The 24493-nt window shown below is 43.1% G+C and overlaps 1 protein-coding gene across 13 annotated transcripts in view; it reads left to right on the top strand.

Annotated features, from left to right (window-relative positions):
- Positions 1–23563, top strand: part of OSBPL6 (oxysterol binding protein like 6) — a 107679-nt gene extending 84116 nt beyond the window's left edge. For 10 of the 13 annotated variants that reach the window (XM_081207563.1, XM_081207553.1, XM_081207559.1 and 7 more), the window contains 12 exons: positions 782–889; positions 4438–4575; positions 6588–6675; positions 7189–7442; positions 9899–10036; positions 11240–11303; positions 11553–11631; positions 13431–13575; positions 14063–14207; positions 16131–16257; positions 17803–17925; positions 18736–19737. In XM_081207563.1, the coding sequence (XP_081063689.1) occupies positions 782–889; positions 4438–4575; positions 6588–6675; positions 7189–7442; positions 9899–10036; positions 11240–11303; positions 11553–11631; positions 13431–13575; positions 14063–14207; positions 16131–16257; positions 17803–17925; positions 18736–18844 (1518 nt within the window). In that variant the 3' untranslated portion in view covers positions 18845–19737. Of the gene's footprint in view, positions 1–781; positions 890–4437; positions 4576–6587; positions 6676–7188; positions 7443–9898; positions 10037–11239; positions 11304–11552; positions 11632–13430; positions 13576–14062; positions 14208–16130; positions 16258–17802; positions 17926–18735; positions 19738–23246 lie in introns of those variants that run through there. The other 3 variants (XM_081207555.1, XM_081207557.1, XM_081207565.1) reach the window with 2 other exon arrangements.
- Positions 23564–24493: the final 930 nt, after the last annotated feature.

The following is a 24493-nucleotide window of genomic DNA, read 5'->3' as shown; positions in this document are numbered from 1 at the left end:
AAGAAAGCAAGGAAAGGCTAAAGGTGTGTCTACTTTTCTGGCAGCCCAATCCCATGCATATTTAGACAATAAGTCCCACCAAGTAGCTTACTCCAGAGCAAAGGTGTGTGGGATTGTAATCTTGGGGCCAAACTCAAGGAGATGTAGGAGCAGTTCCCACTTAAAAAACAGCAACACTGAAGTGTCACTATGGATGTGCTGTACATTTGATTGGAAGAGAAAAGAGGGGTTTATAATCCTTTCTCCCGTGTTCCTTTCTCACCAGGTAAAATGATGTAGGAACCTAATAGCTTTTCCTTCACCGGTGGATAAGAGGCTGGGCATTGGGTGGGAATTTTGACTAGAAAAATGTCTCAGAAGGAAAGGCTAACCAACCCCTCTTTTCCACTACTATTCGTATCTTATTCATAGCTCCTCATATGTATAAATTTAATTGATCACATTTATTCCACCTCTTGCCTTTGGCCATAAACTTGTTTAAAGTGAGGAGGGATGCAGACCTCTATCAAGGAATCCTTAGTGTACTCACCAAATTAGCAGCCTTTTTTCTATGGAAGAAAGCCAGAATAGTTAAATGAGTTTAATTTGACTTAAGATACCTAACCAGAACTGCTGGACATAATACTAATGGTTGGAGGAAAAAGGTTAGTTGCTTAGAAGTACCATCCATATAATATAACACTTTGGTTCTGGCCCGAATATAGGGTACAGCAGTGGTTTGACTCTGCTTTGTTCTGTCTTGTACATTTGAAATTAAATATTTAATTTTTGTTATTTTAAGGCTATCAACCAGAATGCTGAACTAAGGAGTCGCTTGAACAGAATACATTCAGAGTCTGTTATTTGTGATCAGGTTGTCAGTGTAAATATTATCCCTAGTCCTGATGAGGTAAGACTTTGTCATTGCTCTAATGGACTTACAGTAGTCAAATCCCGCTAATTATCACTAATGACTAAATCATTCTCTTTGGCAAAGCTGGCAAGCAGTGGGTCAGGCTCTATTCAGGAAATTTTCCAGTAGCATTCATGAAAGTAATGAGCTGTAGTAGTTCATGTGAGATTCCTTTTGGAAATCTGAGAAGTGGAAGGTTTGTTGTTAGCATTCAAAGAATACGAATTAGCCCTGTTTCTGGTGCATTTGCATTTAAGTAAGCAAGCAGCCAAGAATCCATGAGAAGAGCCTTGCTGGACCAGACTAGTTTAGTCAAACGGCCTTTTCCCCATAGTGCACCACTATTTCCTGGACTTGAGGGCAATAAACCTCACCCACAGCCCAGCAACAGGTATTTAGAGGCAGATTGCATCTGATCCTAGGGTTGGCCTATAGCCTTCCCAACTGGTAGCCTTCTCCTCTATGACTTTTCTTCACCCCCTTGCAATGCTGTCTGGCCTAGTGGCAATCACCACAAATCTTGAAGCAGCCCATTTCATAAGCTAACTATGTGTGATATGAAGAAGGACTTCCTTTTGTTGCTTGGGAAAGTCTCACCAGTCAGATTCATTTAATAACCTTGGGTTCTAGTGCTATGAGAGAGGAAGGAAGTCTTCTGACTATCCACCTTCTCCATATTGTGTATATTTTTTAAATAAACTTTTCACTCAGCTTCCCCCCCCCAAAAAAAAACACCATAGAAAGCCTTAAAAAATTGTAAGCTTTCCTCACAGGGGAGCTGCTCCAGCTCTTATCATTTGGGTTGGCCTTTACCAATTCTACAGAAAAATAATAGATTTTGTTTGAGGTGTCACAGCCAGAATTGTACTCAGTATTTCAAGTATCACCATGACAAAGATTTGTACAAAGGCATTATAGTATTCACATTTTTTTTTTAATTTTCAGACACTTTCTTAATGATCTCTTGCATGAATTTTTAGCTTTTTCATAGCTGCTGCACACTGGGTCAGCATTTTCATGGCGCAATCTGCTTCCACCCCAAGATCTCTTTCCCAGCTCAGACACCATCACTATATGTAGGAACTTCAGATTTTTTTGCCACAATGTTCATCTCTTTGCATTTATTGACATTGAACCACATTTGCCATTATGTTACTCATTCAACATCTTGTAGACATCCTTTTTGGAGTTCTTTTGCAATCTATTTTTCTTTAAATCATCTTCAATAATTTGGGATAATTGCAAACTTGGAAAGCTCATTGCTCACTCCTAACTCGGGATCATTGATGAACAAATTGAAAAACACCAGTTCCAATTTGGGTGGCATTCCAACCTCTTGCATCCCTCCATTGTGAGAATTACTCATTTATTCCTAATCTCCATCCCTGTTCTTCAATAAGTTACCAATCCTCACACTTCAAATATGGAAAGGTGGAAGGGAAATACATTAGTCCACGTGTACTGCCATTGCTAAGAACGCTAGTTATTCTTAATACTGCCTTGCTGAAATAGATTAACTGAAGTTATAATGATTGCCCAGAATTACAAGCCCTATAACCAGTAGGAAAGCTTGTGTAGGGTCTGGTCTCCCTCTTTCCAATCCTCCCTTAGCCACTACTGAGCTCCAAAATGCTGGAGAGTTCAGTTTCCAAGTGAGACAAAGCAGATGTCATTTAAACATATGAGGCACACTATAAGATAATTCTTTCTGGTCTCACTGAACGCTCTGTATTTGGTGATATTAAAGTTGCAGTGTCTCCTCACACACCCACACCCTTTTCCTTTATTTTTCACCATTTACCATTACCATGTGCTTTTCTGATGAATCCCTTCTGCTTGGACAAAAATAGAAATTCCTTTCGGAGCCTCCTTCATTTGAAGTCAGCTTTATAGAATAGAAAACTGGGTGAAGAATCTTCAAAGTGTATTTATATAGTCAGATATAAGTGTGTGTGTGAGGCTACTGTATAAAAGTTGCTGAGTGCTACAAAGGCAGAGTGCCCTGAACCATTCCTGGAGTTCCAGGGCTTCAATAGCCACTGTCTGGTCTCTGTGTTAGTTGGAGTGACCATCCCCATGGTGTGATGCTCTTTCTTGTCCCAGTCTTGTAGTCGTAGCTTATTAACTGTGCGTAATGCGAGAGGATGAGATTTGCTACAGGAGGGGGCTAAGGGAGATGTGAGCTCCAGACCTGAAATAAGGAAAACATTTACATATTTTAAATTTGAAATAGAATTGTAGAGTTGGAAGGGTCCACAAGGATCATCTAGCCTGCAATGCAAGAATCTTTCGCCCAATGTGGGGCTTGAACTCACAACCCTGAGATTAAGAGCCCTCATACTCTACCAACTGAGCTATCCCTCAGGTAGTGAGTGGGCCATTCCTTCTGAGGAAATGGCACTGCACTGGATTGGTATTCATTTGGGGTACAGTAGAAAAGTGTGGGTAAGGGAACCTGTTTGACTGAAGGGTAAAGTAAAGAACGCTTCAGATAAATAGATAAGCTCCCTCCTAATGACAAAGACATGGGACGCAGGTGGTGCTGTGGTCTAAACCACTGAGCCTTGGGCCTGACAATCAAAAGGTCGGAGGTTCGAATCCCACGACGGGGTGAGCTCCCGTTGCTCGGTCCCAGCTCCTGCCACCCTAGCAGTTCGAAAGCACCCCAAAAAGTGCAAGTAGATTAATAGGAAGGTAAACGGCATTTCCATGCGCTGCTCTGGTGTTGGTGTTCCGTTGCGCCAGAAGCGACTTAGTCATGCTGGCCACATAACCCAGAAAAACAAGAAGAACATATCAGCAGGCTTATTTGCAGAAGCACAAAAAACCCACCCTTTTAAAAACCCTCTAAGACAAAACAAAACCCCTGCAAGCAAACATAAAACAGCCTGGCGAACACTGAGCATGCTCAGTATCCACAAAAGGTAGAGACAGTTGCAAAAAAAACAAAACAAAAAACTAGGACGCAGTAGAATGCTAGGTTGGGAAGGAAGGAATGGTTCGAAACAGGAACAAGAACATTCCTTTTAATAGGGGATGATGAGCTGCAACATTTTGCTGCAGGCCACCCTGTGTGCGCGCATACATGCAAAGAAACAAGATCAGGCTTCAGGACATGAGAGCATTGTGCTAAAGCAGTCATACAACATGCCTGAAGCAGAAGTGTGTCAGGTGAGGGTTGGGCCTCCCTTCCCCATCAAACACAAGGTATCATTTCAGTGCTGGAAGATGCTGGGTTTTCCTGTAGCAGAGGAACAATCTTGAGAGAAGGCATTTCTCTCTGTCCCCTGCCACACAAAAAAAGGGTTACGAGAGTGCTAGCTGGAAAAGAAGTTGTTTGCGCTCCCCTTGCAAAATGGCTTCTTTTCAACCTGAGCTCTCCGTTTGCTGGAGCTTATTTTCCAAACCGGGAGGAAGGAGAGGCCATGCAGGGAAGAAGCAGGGCATCTGTCCAATAAAATATATTGATTAGGCATGCCCTTCCTTTTTCTCTGTCATGTGTGGGCATCTGGAGTTCATATGTGCGTGTTTTTCCCTTCTTGCAGGCAGGTGAACAGATCCATGTCAGTCTCCCACTCTCCCAGCAAGTTTCTAATGAAAGCAGGCTCTCCATGTCGGAATCTGTCTCTGAGTTCTTCGATGCGCAGGAGGTGCTTCTGTCTGCAAGCTCATCAGAAAACGAGGTTAGGCAGTGAAAGCCTGATTATTTCTTCTGCTGTGCTCTATATAATTATAATGCATTTGGGATCAAGTACCGAACTTTTGGGGACGCAGGTGGCACTGTGGGTTAAACCACAGAGCCTAGGACTTGCCGATCAGAAGGTCGGCGGTTCGAATCCCCGTAATGGGGTGAGCTCCCGTTGCTCGGTCCCTGCTCCTGCCAACCTAGCAGTTCGAAAGCACCTCAAAGTGCAAGTAGATAAATAGGTACCGCTCCAGCAGGAAGGTAAACGGTGTTTCCGTGCGCTGCTCTGGTTTGCCAGAAGCGGCTTAGTCATGCTGGCCACATGACCCAGAAGCTGTACGCCGGATCCCTCGGTCAATAAAGCAAGATGAGTGCCGCAACCCCAGAGTTGGCCACAACTGGACCTAATGGTCAGGAATCCCTTTACCTTTACCTGTACCGAACTTTTGATCCTAATTCGGAAGGCTTGAACATGGACACAGCAGTCTCCTGGTTCAAATCACATCTCCACTATGAGGTTAAGTTGTTGACCGTAGGCAAGACACTATCTCAAAACGAAATATGAGGATAAAAATCCTAACCTATCACACAAAGTCCTAAGAATTAGGTGAAGCTCTTAGAACAATCTGACAGTTCCAAGAGTAGTCCCACTGATTTTTGTCGGGTTAATCTGGAGTAAAGGAGCTGCTTGCCACTTAATTGCCTTGAGATCATGGCCAGAGGCAGCAATTTGTGACGCATTTGCTCCGCTTTCCTCCTGTCAAAAGCAGGCAGCAGTGTTGTGGAATGAGTGACGCGTAAATTGCTACCATTTTATTTTCCCCATCTTCTCTTCTTTGGACGGAAGTAAAGTAGTAGCTCAGTTTTGACGCCCCCACCCTGTTCCTTCGCTTACTGGTTTTTCGTTTGCACTGGCAAGAAAATTTGTTTTTCTTTCCTTAAAACAGGGGTGGGCCACATAGGGCCCTCAACTAATCTCTCTGCAACCCACCAGGCTGTGGGGAAAACTTGCCCACTCTTCCCACTGCCCAGGTAATCCGCCATCAGCAGGACAGCAGGGAAGGGAACGGTTTCCTCCTCTTCAAAAGGGGTTATACGGTATCCTGAAGCATCTGACTTCCCATGAATGATTGAGTGTGTGCTTCCCTGTGCATACAGCTCTTTGGGAGGCCGGTTGGAGGTAATTTAAATGGAGAAATAAGACATACATGTGCGACCCATGTATCGTATTTTTCGCTCTATAGGACGCACTCGACCCGTAAGACGCACCTAGTTTTTAGAGGAAGAAAACAAGAAAAAAAATATTCTGAATCAAATGTTGTTGAAGAGGCTTTGTGCGGCTATCCCTGAAGCCAGAACAGCAAGAGGGATTGCTGTGCAGCCTGCATTCGCTCCATAAGACGCACACACATTTCCCCTTACTTTTTAGGAGGGAACAGTGCATCTTATACAGCGAAAAATACGGTACCTGTCTTTCCAAGACTGTCTGTGAGCATGAGTTGGTTTAAGGTATGGCAGTGTGACTGGCTCCGGTCATGCTTTCTGGGATGCAGCCCCCAACCATCTACCCACCTGTGATTGTGGTGCCAGAAAAAGTTACCCATCCCTTCTCTAAAACCATGGTTTGAAGTGTGTTTGCAGAGAATGATTTAGAGGTGTTCCCCCTATATATCATATTGACAGTGATAGGCTTACATGAGTCATCTGTATTCAATAGAACAGACACTCTTTGACCTACAGTCACTTCCAGTACAGCTTGTTCTTCAGAGAGGAAGATGTAGAGCTTACATATTTAGGCACGAGCTAAAAATGGGATGATATTGGCCAAACCAGGGTTTCACAAAACGGGCACTCTTCAGCCTGATAACAACTCTAGGATACATGCATCACTGGGACTTGAATTTATGAAAACATTTCTATTCAGTGTTCCATTTGTTGTCTTCTTCCTCCTCCTCCTCCTCGTCTGCTTCCATTTACTTTTCATTTAAATCTCTTTGTTTTCTTCTTTAGGCTTCTGATGATGAGTCGTACATCAGTGACGTGAGTGACAACATATCAGAGGACAACACCAGTGTTGCAGACAACATTTCTCGGCAATGTATGCAGGGTTTTAATTTTTTTAAGTTTTAGAAAATAAGTGTTCTTTTTAGGTGTGGTGCAATATAAATCGGAACACTCTCTGGATGCAACTCAAATCAGTGAGGGCCACTTTTACATTTTTATCCCTGTTAACTGTAGAATAGCACTCTTCCTTCTGTTTTTTACTGTAATTATTTGTATGGTTTTAGTAGATTTCATTATATGTATATAGTTTTAATTCTTTCCGTGTTTATAATTGTTTTCTTACAATGTTTTTTCCTATGTTTTTAGCGGTTCTTCTTTTTATCTGTAAACCGCCTTGAGTCCCATCAGGGAAAAAGGTGGGGTATAAGTAAATCTATAACAACAACAACAGACCCTTTGAAATGAATAGGCCTAAGTTAGTCATGCCTATGAAATTCAGTGGGTTTACTCTGAGTACAGCTACCATTGGATACAAACCATTTTATTTTTCGTTTTTCAGTCAATGAAAGGATTTCACATCCCTGCTGTTCTTCTGTTTTCCTTCCAGTACTTAATGATGAGCTGACCGGTGGTGCTTTCAGAAATGGACGAAGGACATGCCTACCGACCCCCTGCCCTGATACTAGTAATATCAACCTGTGGAACATTTTGAGGAACAATATCGGGAAGGATCTCTCGAAAGTATCCATGCCGGTAGAGCTAAACGAGCCTCTGAATACATTGCAACACCTTTGTGAGGAACTGGAATACAGTGAACTCTTGGACAAGGCTGCTGAATCTGATGACCCCTACGAACGAATGGTAGTAAACCAGACAGAGCACACCATTCCATGTCCCTTGATGTGTTTATCCCTCTCCTAGAGCTCTAATACAGTGGTGCCCCGCAAGACGAATGCCTCGCAAGACGGAAAACCCGCTAGACGAAAGGGTTTTCCGTTTTGGAGGTGCTTCTCAAAACGAATTTCCTATGGGCTTGCTTCGCAAGATGAAAATGTCTTGTGAGTTCCTGCGGGGTTTCCCCCCCTCCCCCTCCTTTTTCCCAAGCCGCTAAGCCGCTTATCAGCTGATCCTAAGCTGCTAAGCCGCTTAACAGCTGATCCGCTAAGCCTCTAAACAGCTGATCCGCTAAGCCGCTTATCAGCTGATCCGCTAAACCGCTTATCAGCTGATCCACTAAGCCGCTAATAGCGCTAAGCCGCTAAGCCGCTAATGGGCTTGCTTCGCAAGACGAAAAAACCGCAAGACGAAGAAACTCGCGGAACGGATTCTTTTCGTCTTGCAAGGCACCACTGTATTGAATACAGTGGACCCTCCGGATACGAATTAAATTTGTTCCGGGGGTCTGTCCGCAACCCAAAAAGTCCGTAGGCAGAGGCACCACTTCTGCGCATGCGCACGGTGTGCAGAGCGCTTCTGTGCATGCGCGCACGATGAAACCCGGAAGTATACACTTCCGGGTTTGCTGCGTTCGTAACCCGAAAGTTACGTATCCAGAGCGGTACATAACTAGAGGGTCCACTGTACATTTGTGCATTTTCCATTATTGTAAGCTCACCTCTAACGTGAAAGCAGCTAGATTCTGACATAGAAGATTTTTTTACTTTTTATCCAGCCTATTCCTTTCGTTGGCGTACTTTCTTACAACCAGTTCAGATGGTCCTTGGCTGGCTATATCTCTGAAGATAACTGCTCACATAAGTGGAGCCTTGCAGGAGCAGTATAAATTCGGATGAATGAACTTGCATACGTGTTGTAGTGAGTCTTAGGGTCCAGCCTCACATTACCTTTGCGGTATGGAAGCTGCTCACGGACATCCTTTTGCCAGGAGACCCAGATCATGTGGGAAGAGCCCATATTGTGTTTCCTCCCCCCATTGCCTTGCTTTCCAAACGGGACAATACTAGTATGATGAAATAATCTAAGGATGCTACAGTATGCGCTCTTCCCACATAGAATCGTAAGACCGTAGAGTTGGAAGGGACCGCAAAGGTCATCTGGTCCAACCCCCTGCAGTGCAGGGACCCACATTTTGCCCAGTTTGTGGCTTGAACCCGCAACCCTGAGATTAAGAGTCTCAGGTGCTACGTGGTTTGAAACTTCTGACGCTGCCTTCGTAGTGTGGAAAGGAGTGATGCTACCGTAGCGGCCACACTGCTAAGGTAATGCAAGAGAAGGCACTTGGTTTAAGCCTCTTGAGCGATTCTAAAGGGAAATAAGTAGTTTAAAAAAACAAAAAAAAAAAACCACTAGAGCCTCTGTTGCAGAGAGTGATCACTCACTTGCCGGTGTATCTATTTTGTCAGACCTGTGAATTCCAAAGCTGTAGCCACATCCCTATATTACCCTTTTCTGTGCAAGGCAGATAATGCCCTATATTCTGGCAATGAGCAAATCGCTGGGGAATTCCACTCTGCAAGCCCCGCTAGGAATGCTTTTGCTCAAGACAACTTTCAAGATGGCATGAATGGGGGGGGGGGGGGTTCCGGGCGGACTGCTTCCATTATATTCCTATACTCAGGAGTGGTGCTCCACTTTCCGGGTCTGCGAAACAGACCAAATTGTAATATGAGATGATTCTCAACAGGCTTGTAGAGATGACAATTCCCCAGAGATCTGAAAGTACTCTTTGCTTTCTCTAATTGCATAAGACACATCCATTTCTGCCCCCTTCTATCACCGACTAACTGGTGTTATTTTTTTTGTCAGCACCTGAGGATGGTGCCTAATAAAACCCAAATACAAATCCTCAGGATATCGAGCTAGAGTAAAATTGCTTATATGGAAAAGGTGGGAGGATGCAAACTGGAAATGCAAAAAGGGGAGTGCTAGCGCCCCCCCCCCCCCCCGGTAGATCCTTGTGTCACACAAAAAAACCCATGTTTCCCCATTAAGGGCTTTCCAGATCGCACATCCTTTCTTTCCCCACACAATTGTCTCTGATCCCAAGACAAAAACAGCAAATATATTCTTCATCTTTAAGCTTGCTTTGAATACTGTTTGCCTTGGGAACAGATTCGCATGGATATTATTCGCGTTCCTACCTTCCCACCACTTGGAGTATGACTTTCCCCGTCCTTTATTAGGTTGGGACAGTGGCTATACTGCTATTGCAAGAACAGAGTTGCTGTCTGCAGTTGTAGCACTAGCGCCAAAGGTGCTGCCATCACCCAGAAAAGGAAATACCCGTTTGCTTGCCCAGTCTCTCCAGTACTGTTTAGATATTGTTTCTCAAGTTTTTTCCCCTTTGTTTTAACTAGGTACTTATTGCTGCCTTTGCAACTTCAGGATATGCCTCCACTTACTACAGAGCTGGAAGCAAGCCTTTTAACCCTGTGCTTGGTGAAACTTACGAATCAATTAGGGAAGACAAAGGATTTCGTTTTTTCTCGGAGCAGGTAAAATCTGTTCCAAAAGACCCTCAAATAGCACCGTGACTTTATTTGTTTATTTTGGTTGATGCATTTCATCTTATTTTCAGAATGTTGGCTGATATGAATCTAAATATATAGCTTTTAAAATAGATCTGAAGATATATATTTGTTTTTCAAGCATTAGGTGCAATTCAGCATTGTAAAGCTGAATCCAGTTTTGCAGAAATCATAGAATCCTAGAACTGTGGAGCTGGAAAGGACCCTGATGGCCCAGCAATGGTCCAAGTTTCTGGATAGCTCAGTTGGTTAGAGCTTGGTGCTGATAACGCCGAGGTCGCAGGTTCGATCCCCATATGAGACAGCTGCATATCCCTGCATTGCAGGGGGTTGAGTTAGATCAGGCACCCCCAAACTTGGCCTCCAGATGTTTTGGGACTACAGTTCCCATCTTCCCTGACCACTGGTCCTGTTAGCTAGGGATGATGGGAGTTGTGGTTCCAAAACATCTGGAGGGCCGAGTTTGGGGATGCCTGAACTAGATGATCCTTAGGGTCCCTTCCAGTTCTACATTTCTATGATTCTATGCAGGAATCTCAACTAGATCCTACTTGACACATCACCATCCAATCTCTGCTTAAAAACTTCCAAGGAAGGAGAGTCCACCATCTCTTGTGGGATCTGTTTCTGTTGAACACCTCTTCCTGTCAGAAAGTTCTTCCTGATGTTTCATTGGAATCTCCTTTTTTGTAACTTGAATCTGTTGCTTCGGATACTAGCCTTCGGAGCAGAAGAAAACAGGCTTTCTCCATCTTCCCTGTGGCAGCCCTTCAGATAATTGAAGATGGCTACCATATCTCCTCTCAGTCTCCTCTTTTCCAGACTAAACATATGCAACTCTCTCAACTGTTCCTCATAAGGGTAGGTTTCCAGAGTCTTGATCATCGTGGACACTCACCTCTGCACAAGTTCCAGCTTGTCAATATCCTTCTTAAATTGTGGTGCCCAGGAATGCACACAATATTACTGGTGGGGTCTGATCAAGGCAAAATAGAGCGGTGCTATGACTTCCCTTGATCGGGACACTATACTTCTGTTGATGCAGCCTAGAATAGCAGTAGCTTTTTCTGCTGCTGCATCATCTCTATTTTATGTAAGGTGTCTGTTACAGTGATGATAAACATGAAAGTCTTTTGCACAATTCCTCACCACCGTAATTTTTTATTTCAGGTTAGCCACCACCCACCCATTTCTGCCTGTCACTGTGAATCAAAGAATTTTGTGTTTTGGCAAGGTATACATTTTAATTCACAAGCCTAAAGACCAAATTTAGTTCTGTTTTTGTTTTGGTTTTAAAAAAAGAAAACTTACGATTACATGCATAGTTTCATTCTTGTGGAATTTAACGAAAAGGTTAATATAATTGGGAAGCCTGCTGTTTCAGGTCTTCCAGTTTCGTATTAAACAAAGAGAAATAATGGTTCGTTGCATTTGTAGAACTTCTGTAACTTGCAGCTTTCTGAATCTTTGCTATGTTATTCAGATATCAGGTGGAAAAACAAATTCTGGGGCAAGTCAATGGAAATACTGCCAATCGGGACACTGAATGTCACGCTTCCAAAGTAAGCAGCTTCTCCATTCTTCTTTTCCTGTTTGTTTGTTTGTTTGTTTGTTTGTTTGTTTGTTTGTTTCTTCTTCATCCTGGAAAAGCCGTTCCATGAGACTAATTTAGGCACTTGAAGTCCCAGATGCACACTGATGAATAATGTAGCAAAACTGAAGCCAGACAAGGCAGGGAACACATAGCAGCAGCTTGCGTGTCGTGATAAGGCAACTGGGATCTCTGAATAATTACTTCCTCTACCTGCTATTACTAGATGCTGCAACTATGTTTGATCAAACAGTTGTGAACATTAGGCCAGTTAATTCACAGCAGCTTCCTGAGTGGGAGACGTTTTAGTACTGTACTGCGAGTGTTTGCTTTGCACAGTAAAAGGAAGCATATTCCTTTTTTTTTTTTGTAAAAATTGTTCGGATTTCCCCTAGGAGGATAAAGGTGAGAGGCATCATGGTAAATTAAAGTGAGGTGTGTTCTTGTAAAATATGAGGTTTCACAATGACAAGAACTCTTGCCTATAGAGTGTGGCAGATAAGGGTGAGTCCTGTTTCAGTGCAAGGAAGCTTGGGAGAGTATTACTATCCTGCAATGTGTACCTCCTGAAGTTTCTTTGCGGCTGGTCAGCTAATCCTGCAATTTCTCTGCTCATCTCATCTTGTTTCATTCAGAACCAGTCCGGTGGAATGAACAGCGTAATGGGCTTAAAAGTTGGGGAGAACTGGGTTCAAAACTATAATGAACCATGAAGCTCAATGTGGGGCTTTGGGCAACTCGCAATTTCTCAGCCTAATCTACTTAATAGAGTTATTTTGAGGACAAAACAGGTTTTTTTATATAATACTGTGCGGAACCAATGTAACCATAGTAGGAAAACACATACTATGATGTCTGGCAGAAGAAATAATAATAATAATAATAATAATAATAATAATAATAATAATAATAATAATAATAATAATAATATACTGCCCTTCACAGCTTACAACATAAAAAGATCACAGCTTACAACATAAAAAGATTGTTTTAGAATAATATTATCCAAAATGTATCTTCATTATAGAGGGCTGTAATGTTTCACAGAGCATCTTTATAAGTTTCTGTAGTGGGACAGAGTTGACTGACTGTCTGTGAAAATAACCAATAACCAGTGGTTAAGCACCGGGGGGGACGGGACTGCCAGTTCTCTGTGGACACCCTATTCCTTTCGCCTCCACCTTCAAAAGTGCAATGGATATATGGCTACTAGAAGCAAAGCCTTCTTAGTATTGGCACCCTGGCTGTGGTAGGCCCTTCCCTCTGGCACATTTGTCAGGCACTCAAACTTCCTTATGTTTTAGAAATAAGTTTTAAATATCTTTATTTACCCAGGCCTTTGGTGGCTTTGGAAATCAGTGGGGATGGTGTTTATGATTGCTGCCCATTCTGCACTGCTGTTTTGTTCTTATTTTATTGTTGTGCTTTTGCTTTATTACCTTCTCTTTTTTTAACTGGTTTTAAATTATTTATTGTTCTAATTGATTTGCAATTCAACCCCTAGCCATAGCTGTCAACTTTTCCCTTTTCTTGCAAGGAGTCCTATTCGGAATAAGGGAATTTCCTTTAAAAAAGGGGAAATGTTGACAGCTATGCCCCTAGCAGGACACAAATACATGTAAAAAGTGTGGGTATTTTCATATTTGAGTTCTGCTGGTGGTCCATTGGCTTCCGATATTGGAAGGGGGAGTACTGTTTCATTTGTGAATAGGCGGTGGTTTGGAAAGGGCATTTTTGGAGCACAGTTTCCACAGCTAACTCTCTTTGCAGGTACGGTGATTCCTACGTATGGAACAAAGTCACTACTTGCATACACAACATCCTCAGTGGAAGGAGATGGATAGAACATTATGGAGAAATAACCATCAGAAACACAAAAAGCAGCGTTTGTATTTGTAAACTCACATTCATCAAGGTAACGTTTCTTTGAAACTCATAATGAACAGTGAAAAGGGTGTTTGTGCAATTGGTGGCCCATTGCACAGCAGCCTCTGGGAGCACACAGGGCAGGTTCACTGGCTGGAGGTACCAGTTGTATGAATTGTATGAATCTGTGCACCAAAGTGTGGGCGATAAATATAAGACCCTTTCACTGGTTGCCAGCGGACATGCTAATTGCATTGGCAATGTCTTTATCCTCTGCACCTCTTTGGGACTGCATTTGAAGATATTTGGCACAATACGATAAGGGGTGGTGGTGTCTGAATCATCCCGATTCCCCACCCGCTTCTGGCAGCTCATTGGCACTGCCTAGCTGTTAGATGGGTGTGATACAGATCTGCCTGGTCTTGTTGAAAGTTGATACCTAGTTATACCCCAGACACCTGAAACTGGGGTGATTTACCTTAACAGTTAAGAAAAAGGTCACAGCTCTTCTGTTTCCTTGCATTTTATTTTTTTAGGTGAATTACTGGAATTCGAACGTGAATGAAGTCCAAGGCGTTGTCATGGACCAAGAAGGGAAGGTGGTACACCGCCTCTTTGGGAAGTGGCATGAAGGGTTGTACTGTGGAGTTGGGCCTTCGGCAAAATGTATATGGAGACCAGGTATGAACCTATTAGAGGAACAGCTCTTTTAGGTAAAGAGGTGGGGTGGATTCAATACTTGTACTATGGGTGAAGGAGCTTCATCATCATATCAAGTATGGCAGACTGGAATGACTCTAGATCAGGCTTCCTCAAACTCGGCCCTCCAGATGTTTTTGGCCTACAACTCCCATGATCCCGAGCTAGCAGGACCAGTGGTCAGGGATGATGGGAATTGTAGTCTCAAAACATCTGGAGGGCTGAGTTTGAGGAAGCCTGCTTGAGATAGACCGAAGGGGCCAAGCTGCAGGCTATGCTTCATGCGCTACATCTCTTGTTTTCACTTAATTACAAGTGCGGGGGGCCGGTGTCACTGGGATTGCAGGATGTATGGGGGCGAGATTTATCCCTTTCTTCTTCCAGTCACAAAGTCTCCTGAAAATCTCCTCCTAGCAGCTGCAAGGCTTAAAGACTCTCACTGGCACCAATAGAAACTGTTTTCTGTGCACAGTAACCGTGCTGGTGGCTTGGCAGAGGCAGGGAGAGATAAATCTCCTGGTGTGCTGCAAACCCAATGGCGAAAGTAGACAAGGCAAGACTGGAAGTATTCGCACTACAAAATACTGTGTACTTCCTCTTTGAAAGATAAACAATTGGGGACTTCTAATTACAGTGGTACCTCAGATTACAAACGCTTCGGGTTACAAACACTTCAGGTTACAAACTCCGCTAACCCAGAAGTAGTACCTCAGGTGGCGAACTATGCCCCAGGATGAGAACAGAAGTTATGTGGCAGCAGCAGGAGGCCCCATTAACGAAAGCGCGCCTCAGGTTAAGAACGGACCTCTGGAACAAATTAAGTTTGTAACCTGAGGTACCACTGTACTCGTTTACTGGTCTCCAATAAGCATTTTTTGTCACAGCAATAATAGGACCACCTGATTTGAAAATGGAAGCTCTGGTGTATCGGTTGTTCCTAATTTACAAAGAATACCAGTTGCCTTTTCAGAACTGTTACTTGGAAAAATAAACCCAGCTCTGGTTTACAGACTGTCTCACCACAGTGGCAGGTGCAGGAAAGAGCCATTCCTCCGTGCTAGGCCACATAAAATAATAGAAATGTAAAGTTGGAAGGGGACCCTGAAGATCTTTTAGTCCAACTCCCTGCAGTGCAGGAATAGGCAGCTGCCCCACATAGGGATTGAACCTGCAACCTTGGGGTTATCATCACCAACTGAGCTATCACATCAGGCCTGAGCTTCAGACCCCAGCAGTGAGACCTCTAAAAATCTCTGGTAAGAGGGGTATGAAGGGTGGCTATCAGAGAACCTTTGCCAGAGTACACAACACTGGACCAGTGGCCAAGGGCATCTTCATATGCAGCTCGTAGGTATTCTCCTCTCCCTAATAGATGCTTCGGTACTCTCCGTTTTAACAGCTGGGCCATCTATTGGCCTGGATCAAACTTAATTTTTCCCCAGGTGGAGGCTACCTGAAGCAGGACCGTATCATGCTCAGGGTGTAAAAGTGTTTGTTCCATGAATTTTCTCCCAGCAGGCCAAGTTTTCAGACTGGCATGACTCTCCTCTGGGAGTGAGGGGATGCTGGTGTTGAAAGGCTCTGAATGAGGCAGAAGAACTCTGGGATGCCCAGGCACTGCGTATAACGGCAGCAAGATATGTAGAAGGCACCACCTCAGGTGGCAGCTCAGCGGCACGTAGAGCAAGCCTTAGTCCACCCCACAGACAGTGGTTAGAACTGTGAGAGGTGCTGACCATCTTTTGGCAGTGCTTGCATGACGTTTGACCCGTGTCAGTTTATCACCAGTAGTTAGAGCCAACTTCAGGAGCTGCAGGCAGGGATTTTGACCTTCTGTATTCAGAGGACCATGTCTTCTTCATTCACAAAGCTTAGCTACTCACTTTGTCTTATCTGTTAATGCAGGCTCCATGCCCACCAACTACGAGCGTTATTATGGCTTCACAAGGTTTGCCATTGAGCTGAATGAGTTAGATCCTGCACTGAAAGATCTTCTTCCAAGAACAGATGCCCGATTCAGGCCAGACCAAAGGCAAGAATCACTTGGTTGTTGTTGTTTAATGCTCAGCGGCTGCTTTCAAACATAGATTTGATTTCAGGACCCCAATGTTTAGTCCAGGGGTGGGGAAGCTTCGTTAGCATGAGGGCCAGATTCCCTCGTGGGCCATTTTCCAGGGACTCAGCGGTGGGTGAGTTTATCCAGGCACAAAAGGTGCAGCTTTAAAATTTGTACTTTAGGCTACTTTCCAGCCAAGCACAAAATAATAGGTTGCCATGGACTGACTGAATTCAAAGGAGTGGTGGGAGCCACCATCTCAGGAACCCCCAAGAGAAGAAGGCTCAGAGCCAGGGGACTGGTGATGGGATGTTGATGAGTGGTCAGAAGGAGAAGACTGGAATGAGGAGGTGTTGTAAGCTGAAGGTAACAGGTTTTAGTGAGCAGGAAGAGGCTGTGGCAGAGAGCAGTCCAGAATCAGAGGCAGAAGAGGAGGCTGGAGAGTAGGGGAGGAGGCAGAGATGAATCAGGCTGTTGAAGAAGCCAGGGGGTCTCCCTCTCCTGCGGCGACCAGCTCCCCTCCCTCCTGGTCTCCCAGAACCAGAAGAAGAATGAAGAGGGTGGAGCAAAAACAGACAAGGTGTCAGAGTCTCAGATTGCTAGGGAAGGACCCAAGGGAGGAAGAGTCTTGGGGAGCACTGGGAAGGCGTGGCCCTTCAGTCCTCGCAACTGCCTCATTGGGGCAAGATCTGCTGGGAAGAGTTGCTGTGCTCACTAGGCCTGAGCTGTTGTTTATTTGAACAAAGAGTTAACTCCACTGACGCCTTGCGAGTTATTCCTGGCCTGCTCCCAACACCGGCCCTGATAGAGGTTTACACACAAGTAAACCTGGTAAGTAAGAGGCACTATTGCAGTACAAGGACAGGTTTCAGCCAGGCAAAAACACCCAGGGAGGCTGCAGAGCAGGGCCAGTGAAAGGGTGTCACCTGTGCAGAGTCCCAAAGGCTGGACAGAGAGACACATGGTGGCCACTTGTGACCCTTGGACCTGAAGTTCCCCACTCCTAGTTTAGTCCATCACTTTGTAACATGACTTGCTTAAAAAACCTTTGATCAACTAAGGGTCTGCCCCACACTAATCAGGAAGGTTGGTTTGTTTATGATTCAAGTAGCTATAAAAGTTACATTGGGCAGCTGCTGTCTTAGCAGAGGCATTGCTCTTCACTCCCAAGAGGAACTGACTCTCTTAAGATTGGCATGGGGTTTGCATAAAACAAAATAAGCATGCTGCTTGTTGAAAACAATTGTGTGCTTTTAAAAAACTAATATTAATTTATTCTGCTTTAATCAGCAAGTCAGTATACAGACAATCATCTAAAACTCACATGCTTAATAATTAAAGATTTGTTTAATTAATTGGCTCTCATCCCTGCTAATTTTATCTGAACTGCAGTATCTGGATGGTACGGATCCAGCAACTCTTGATGGGTGTAGGTTTGTCCTCTCCGGGGTTTTGTTGATTCGTTCCAGTGCTTGAATGTTGGTATTCTGTATATTCGAAGTTCCACTTGCTTTATTGCAGGCTTTTGGAAGACGGGGATTTAGAAGCAGCAGCGTCAGAAAAACTAAGAATAGAAGAACTCCAGAGAAGTCGAAGACGCTACTTAGAAGAAAATAATATGGAACATGTACCAAAATTTTTTAAGTATGTAAACTCAGGAATGTGGTTTGTTCCTCCCCCCCCCCCTTGCTAACAGATACACCACCAGCCTGGTAACAGAGTAGGAAAATTTAAATAGTTGAAACTGGGTTGAGGAGTTGGCAGCTTGTAAAGGTTATGAGTAAACTAAGGTTTACTCAAAGTAGACCCATTGAAATTAATGGACATTTAACTTCATAATGGTCATTAACTTCAGTGGGTTTACCCCGAGCAAAGCTTAGTGGAATACCACCCATTGTTATCACAATTAACTTTTTACAGAAATATTTCCATGAGTTGTTGAGACAGTTTCATTTTCAGCATTGGAAAAATGCATTTATGTGGAAAATGTCTGTTTCTTCTCATTGTGCAGGCTGAGTGATTAAAAAAAAAAACCCCAAGAAACAAAAACAAAATTTGATCATAAGCCCTGTTTGGCTGGGACTTTTGGTGTGAGGTAATGTTCAGGTTGACATCACCTGACTAGCACTCATAAAGACTGCCATTTATAACGGTACAATCGGGAGCTTGTGTTATGGTTCCACTTCATTCATGGCTCCAGCCTTACCTGCCCCACACCTGATGTCCAATAGGAAATTTTTTAAAAGCCGAAATACTGCCTGTTTGTCATTTTGTGGGCTGAATTCAACCCCTCTGTTCCCTCTTCCTTACCAAACAATTGGTTGATGGGATTTTTGCTTCTTATAAAGGACTCTGCAGGTGCCGTGTCGCAAGGGAGTATAATTTGGTCCTTGTTAAAGGTACTCCTGAATTTATTTTGTCTAACAGGTGTGTATTTTTCTTTTGATTTTGCAGGAAAGTTATCGATGCCAATCAAAGAGAAGCTTGGGTTTCTAACGACACGTATTGGGAACTCCGAAAGGATCCTGGCTTTAGTAAAGTAGAAACCCTCAAACTCTGGTAAACTGAGAATGTAGATCTAGTAACATATCACTCCTTAAAAAACAAAAAAACACCTTAAAAAAAACCTATGCACAACATGTTTCTTATAGCTGAGGTTGGTTTGTGGGCCTGCAAGAAACCTTTCATTTGCTTTTATATTCATCTTTATAAATGGACTTCCAAAAGTGCATTAGCCCAGACCCTGGACATTTCTGCAGCTTGCATTAAATTAAATGGAGGGGGAACCAACACGCCCTTTAAATATTGAGATAAGGGAAATGCAGCGCAAGAGAAACATGCACTGAGTTAGCCAAAGATGCTTTCGAAGAGTATCTGGTGCTTAAAATAGACAACAGAAAAGATACAAAAACAAAACAAGATTTGTTTTAATGGAACATGTCTAGAATGTCCACCCATGCTATTATTAAACCTTGAGTCGCAATACTTGTTCATTTCTAGCTTCGGGTTAGTTTCTTGATGTGTGATGTGCTTGGACTGGCCACGTCGAAAAAAGGCATAATGCTTTTCTGGAAGCTCTCCTCATTCATTCGCCATTGTTCATGCCTTAAAAAAAACACACCAATGTGAAGTTGTACATTTAAGTCATTTTAAAATATGTATTCTTAGACGTTTGTCAGGGGCAGATTTTTAAAGCGCTAGGATTTTGTTCATATTATAAATAACGAAGAAAGTGTATTATTATTATTTAAGAGAAAAGAGAGAAACCCAAAATTGATTGTAAAGGAAAGTGATCAACTAGTACATGTTTTAACTTTGGGGGTGGGGTGGGGACTATTGTGTGGTCAAGTTGAAAGGAGACTGGCTGGTTTTGTAACAACCTTGGCAAATGAAGCCGAGGTCGTATTCTCAATGCCTAATGCTGTGATAAATATACCATCTCTTCCCATGGCTTCACACTTTTGTCTCATTTTCTCATAAGTCTTTATACAATTGGAATTCCCTGAAGCTTCGCATGAGTGTTAAGCACAAAAAAATGATAAGTGTCTTGTCTCTTTTCCCGGAGGTGGATTATCCTGGTAACATACATGGTCATGTTCTCTTTGGTACACAAGATGCTTTTGTTGCACATCTGTTTTATGGGGAAAGCAACATAGCATATGCAACCAAGTTCTCAGCAGCATCTTGCCACTGCTGATACTGCTTTTGTGCATAATTCTATTTTGCCATTTTACAAAAAGGCAATTATATTTTTCGATGAAGAAGCAAGACCTTAAATGATTGCTGTGCAGCACATTTCAATGATGTATATGGAAGGAGCCTGCATGACCTCTGTCTCAAAGTAAAGTGAAGTTGGCATGCTTTGCTGTAGCCAGTATTAATAGATAAAAATCCTATTTTTTTTAAATGTCATCTTGTCTTTCATTCATGCCCAGTTTGCTAACAGACTCCCTACTTGCATCTCATAGGCATCAATGACAGAAAAGATCTCCTTGTATTAGATTTCAAAAAAATATTTCTACGTATACAGTACATAGCACATAATTCTAAATATGCTTAATTTTCCTTTGCATGGTGCTTCTTAAGAACGACTTCTTGGTGGGGTTCCATAGAGATACAGAGGTGTCTCTTACCATTATTTCCCAAAAGCAAATTGACTGTGCTACAAATTACACACACACACACACACACACACACACACACATATATATATATATATATATATATATATATATATATATATATATTTCTAAAGCCCACAATTCCTTCTTTACAAGCACATCTGCCAAAGAAGCAAAGAGTTATAAATATGATTTCTTCCCACAGTGTTACTTCCTCTTGGTATGCACAATATTGATGGATATTTAAATATTTGACCACAACTTCTTTCTGAGCTGTACTTGTAGCTCAGGGTCTCTTTCGTTTGACTGAGGCTTAGAATAAATTCCAGACGATTCAATGGTAATGATCACATAATGACCTTTTAAGTCTGTTCTTGCAAAAGTTCTGTTTGACATTTCAAAATATCAGTTTTCATTTTCTAAGCAGATCAAGTTTTGTAGCCTGCAGCTTCTGGTTTTTGGGATTACCGTATTTTTCGCTCCATAGGACGCACCTGACCATAAGACGCACCTTGTTTTAGAGGGGGAGAACAAGGAAAAAAAATTCTCCCCCTCCATAAGACGCACCTTGTTTTAGAGGGGGAGAACAAGAAAAAAAAATTCTCCCCCTCTCTGCGCAACTCCCCTTCAGCGAAGCAGCAGGAGGCGCTGTGCAGAGAAGGGGAGATTTTTTTTTTCTTCTTCTCCCCCTCTAAAACAAGGTGCGTTCAGTGCATTCAATGAGCGTTCAGTCGCCTTCAGTGAAGGCAACCTGAAGCCTCCGGAGCGCAGCAGGAGTTCTGCTTTCCCCCACGGCCAGCCTCAAAGAGCAGGTCGGGGCTGGCAGGGGAAGCCCGGATTCCCCCCCCCCCCAGCCCCATGGACCACACATTCGCTCCATAAGACACACAGACATTTCCCCTTAGATTTTAAGAGGAAAAAAGTGCGTCTTATGGAGCGAAAAATACGGTATCATATGAAGACTGGAAAGAGTGTTGGTAAAATATTTCAGGGGTGCAGCGTGGGACCATTGGAACTACTAATCATAGCTCCCAGTCTTCATGAGAATATTTGCTGAACTCACTTCTCCCCTTCTGTCATTCAAATCTAATCAAACTCTTTAAACAAAACATCTAATTTATTGAAAGTTAACTGAAGCAAGGGGGTAGAGACAGATGAAACATTTTTAGAGTAGTGCGGTCGTTTTGTCCAAATGTACCGTATTTTTTGCACCATAACACTCACTTTTTTCCTCCTAGAAAGTAAGGGGAAATGTCTGTGCGTGTTATGGAGGAAATGCCTACGGGTGGCATGCCTACGGATTTTCCTCCTCTAAAAACACGTACGTGTTATGGTCGGGTGCGTGTTATAGAGCGAAAAATACGGTACCTTTAATTTCTAGGGGCTGATCTCTGAAGTGGCCAAACAGCTCTCTATGTTTGTGACAAAAATAAGTTATGGACAGTTTGATTGGCTGAATCCCATGATGTCACAAGGAGACATCAATCCCTTTCCCTTTTCCCTGGAGCAATTTTGTTGTTTTTTCACTTTGGGAAACATATTTCCTTAAATAGAAAGAAAGAATAATGTCCATTATGTGATTTTGTTTTTTATTTATAAAGAAAGCAGACCGTCCTCCAGGATCAAAGGGGCTTGGGTAAGCACGATTGATGGTTGGACCAACTTTGCTGCGATGTCCAGCTATCATTCAAGGGTGAAAGAATATTGGATATGATCCACAACCGAGTAATTAACTGACTCCCTTGTCTCCTGTGTCAACACAGATTCTCCCCTCCCCTTCAAGTCATTTCCTTCCTTAGAGATTCCATTTCAGTCAAATTTGAATTTTTAAAACGGTAATAATGTATACAAAGACCATTTCCCTGTGTGGGCTGATGCAACAAACTTGAGCTGGCCCAGTAAACATTTTTAAAAACTGCCCCTGCCCTGCCACACTTCCCTCCTGCCACATCACCGATTGCTTCTACAATTCCCCTAGGTTTTAAAAGTATGTTTGTTACGTGGAACAAAGAAGCTGCTCTTCCAAAACCTACAGACAACCTAATCTAACCACCTTGGGTTCCCCGAGTTAGTTTCTTCATAGCCTGGGATCTGTTCAAAACCGTTCAGTGCATCACTCACCTTGAGTTTCTTGTCTTTTTATGCACTAAACTAAGTCTAAACAAAGCGTATAATATTTATGCAAGGCTAGCCCTGCTAGAAATTCATGGATTCCAATCGTGCAAAGCAGTCACACATCACTTGCTGCAGAATTTATCTGAATCATTTTACACAGGGTCTCTGTGGTGTGGCTGCTGCAGCAAAAAAACCCTTCTCCTTCTACATTACATTAGTTACGTACTGAAGAGTTTGGTCATATCGATTACCTAGAACATTTGGGCTTGCAGCAGTTGCCTGTCTGTGGTGGACCGATAGATGCTGGTACAGTAATGCCCATGTGATCTAGGCAATATATGGAATTGTGTGCTTTTATATATTACCATGGCAACATGGTAGCCACTTGTGGAACCGTGGTTCTGTAGCATCCACACTGCAGAGATAACATGCAGATTCAGCCTCAGAGTCATGAATATCATGCATTTCTTTTCTTTTTCGAAACATGGATTTTACACTGAGTTGCTTTTTCAAAAATACTATACAAAAACAATCTTTAAGTATATATATATAGTGAGAGAGATGCAGAATATATACATTAGTAGCAAATATGCAAAACAAACAAAACACAATCATGGAACTCACTTAAGAAGGGATATTCACCCTATCCTGCAGAAATGCAAATTATTGTGTATTTCTGCAAGTGACAGAACTCATGTGATGTAGACTTTTCTTTATTAAATTTTCCAGATTTGAAAATTGAGGTCTTCTGTACTCTGAGCCTCTTCCCACTCCTGCAAGCTTCAGGAAAATCTCAAGAAGACATTGTATGATTTGCTTCCTTGTTAAACTGGAAGGCGCTGCACCAAACTATTACCACAGTCCTGTTCCCTGCCTGAGCTCTGTATATGCTCTTGTTTTCAAGTAGACCGCCCCTTCCTCTCTTCTATTAGTGATGGATATAATCACATTTCAGTAGTAGAGGTTTTCAGCACACCTGCAAATTTGGAAAAAGCGGAGGAGGCTTTCTAGAGTCTTGAAAAGGTCTAGAAAGGCCTCCCAAGTGGGCTTGCACTATGCAAGAAACTGCCCCCCCTAACCCAAATGCTTGGCATGCCATCGCTACCATTGCTGGACAAAGTCCTGGTGCACTGATGCACATTGAGGCAAAAGCTACTCCTGTAGTAGTTATCTGTAAGTGTTCTTCGATGGGGGGGGGGACACCTCAAGATGGAGGAGCTCTTAGATTTAGGTTTATTAAATTTATATATCGCTTCCCACTACAAAGCCTTGAAGCAGCGGCGAAGCCCTACAGCTGAGACGGAGGAGGCAGGTGGATGTCAGCCCCACGCTGCCGTTTCAGGCAGCACGGAGCCTGCAGCTGTCTGAGCCACTGTGTCACTCCCAGGAGAGACGCGTGGCTTGGGCGTGTTGCAAGCCAGGCCCCACGCTAAGAGCCACTCTCTGGGTGTGGGGCCCAGTGCGCCCTGCCCCCCATCCCCGCTAGCTACGCCTCTGCCGTGAAGCAATTTGTAACCAGAGCAAAAGTGATAAAAAATATAGGTAGTAAATAAACATTTGGTGGGGTTTCCCCAAGTCCAGGGCTCAGAAATAGTGGTTGTGGGCATGGGAAGGTACCTTTGGATTATGTTCCGTGCTGCAAATGTAAATGAACAAAGACCGCACTCAAGAGTACTAATCCATACTTTTGTGATTTGATAGATTTTCTCTCAGCACTCATTGTGGTTAGGAAAATGGTGCCAAATCCGAGACTGGGAAAATTCATTTACCTCTGTGGTTTTTGAGAATTTGAGTGCAATCAATAACTATTAAAACAGGTATTTCCTCATTTGCTTTGGTGGATGCAGAACTGTAAAGCTGATCTGCATATCTTGTTCTCCAGCTAACTTGCCACTGAATTACTTCCCTGTAAAATAACTTTCGTTGTCAAGTTCTTTCATTTTGCTTAGCCTACCCACCAGGAAATGATTGTGCGG

This window comes from Podarcis bocagei, assembly GCF_964188305.1.
Source record: "Podarcis bocagei genome assembly, chromosome: 1".
NCBI lineage: Eukaryota > Metazoa > Chordata > Lepidosauria > Squamata > Lacertidae > Podarcis > Podarcis bocagei.
Note: the sequence above shows the minus strand (reverse complement) of the source record. Positions and strands in the feature narration are given on the sequence as shown.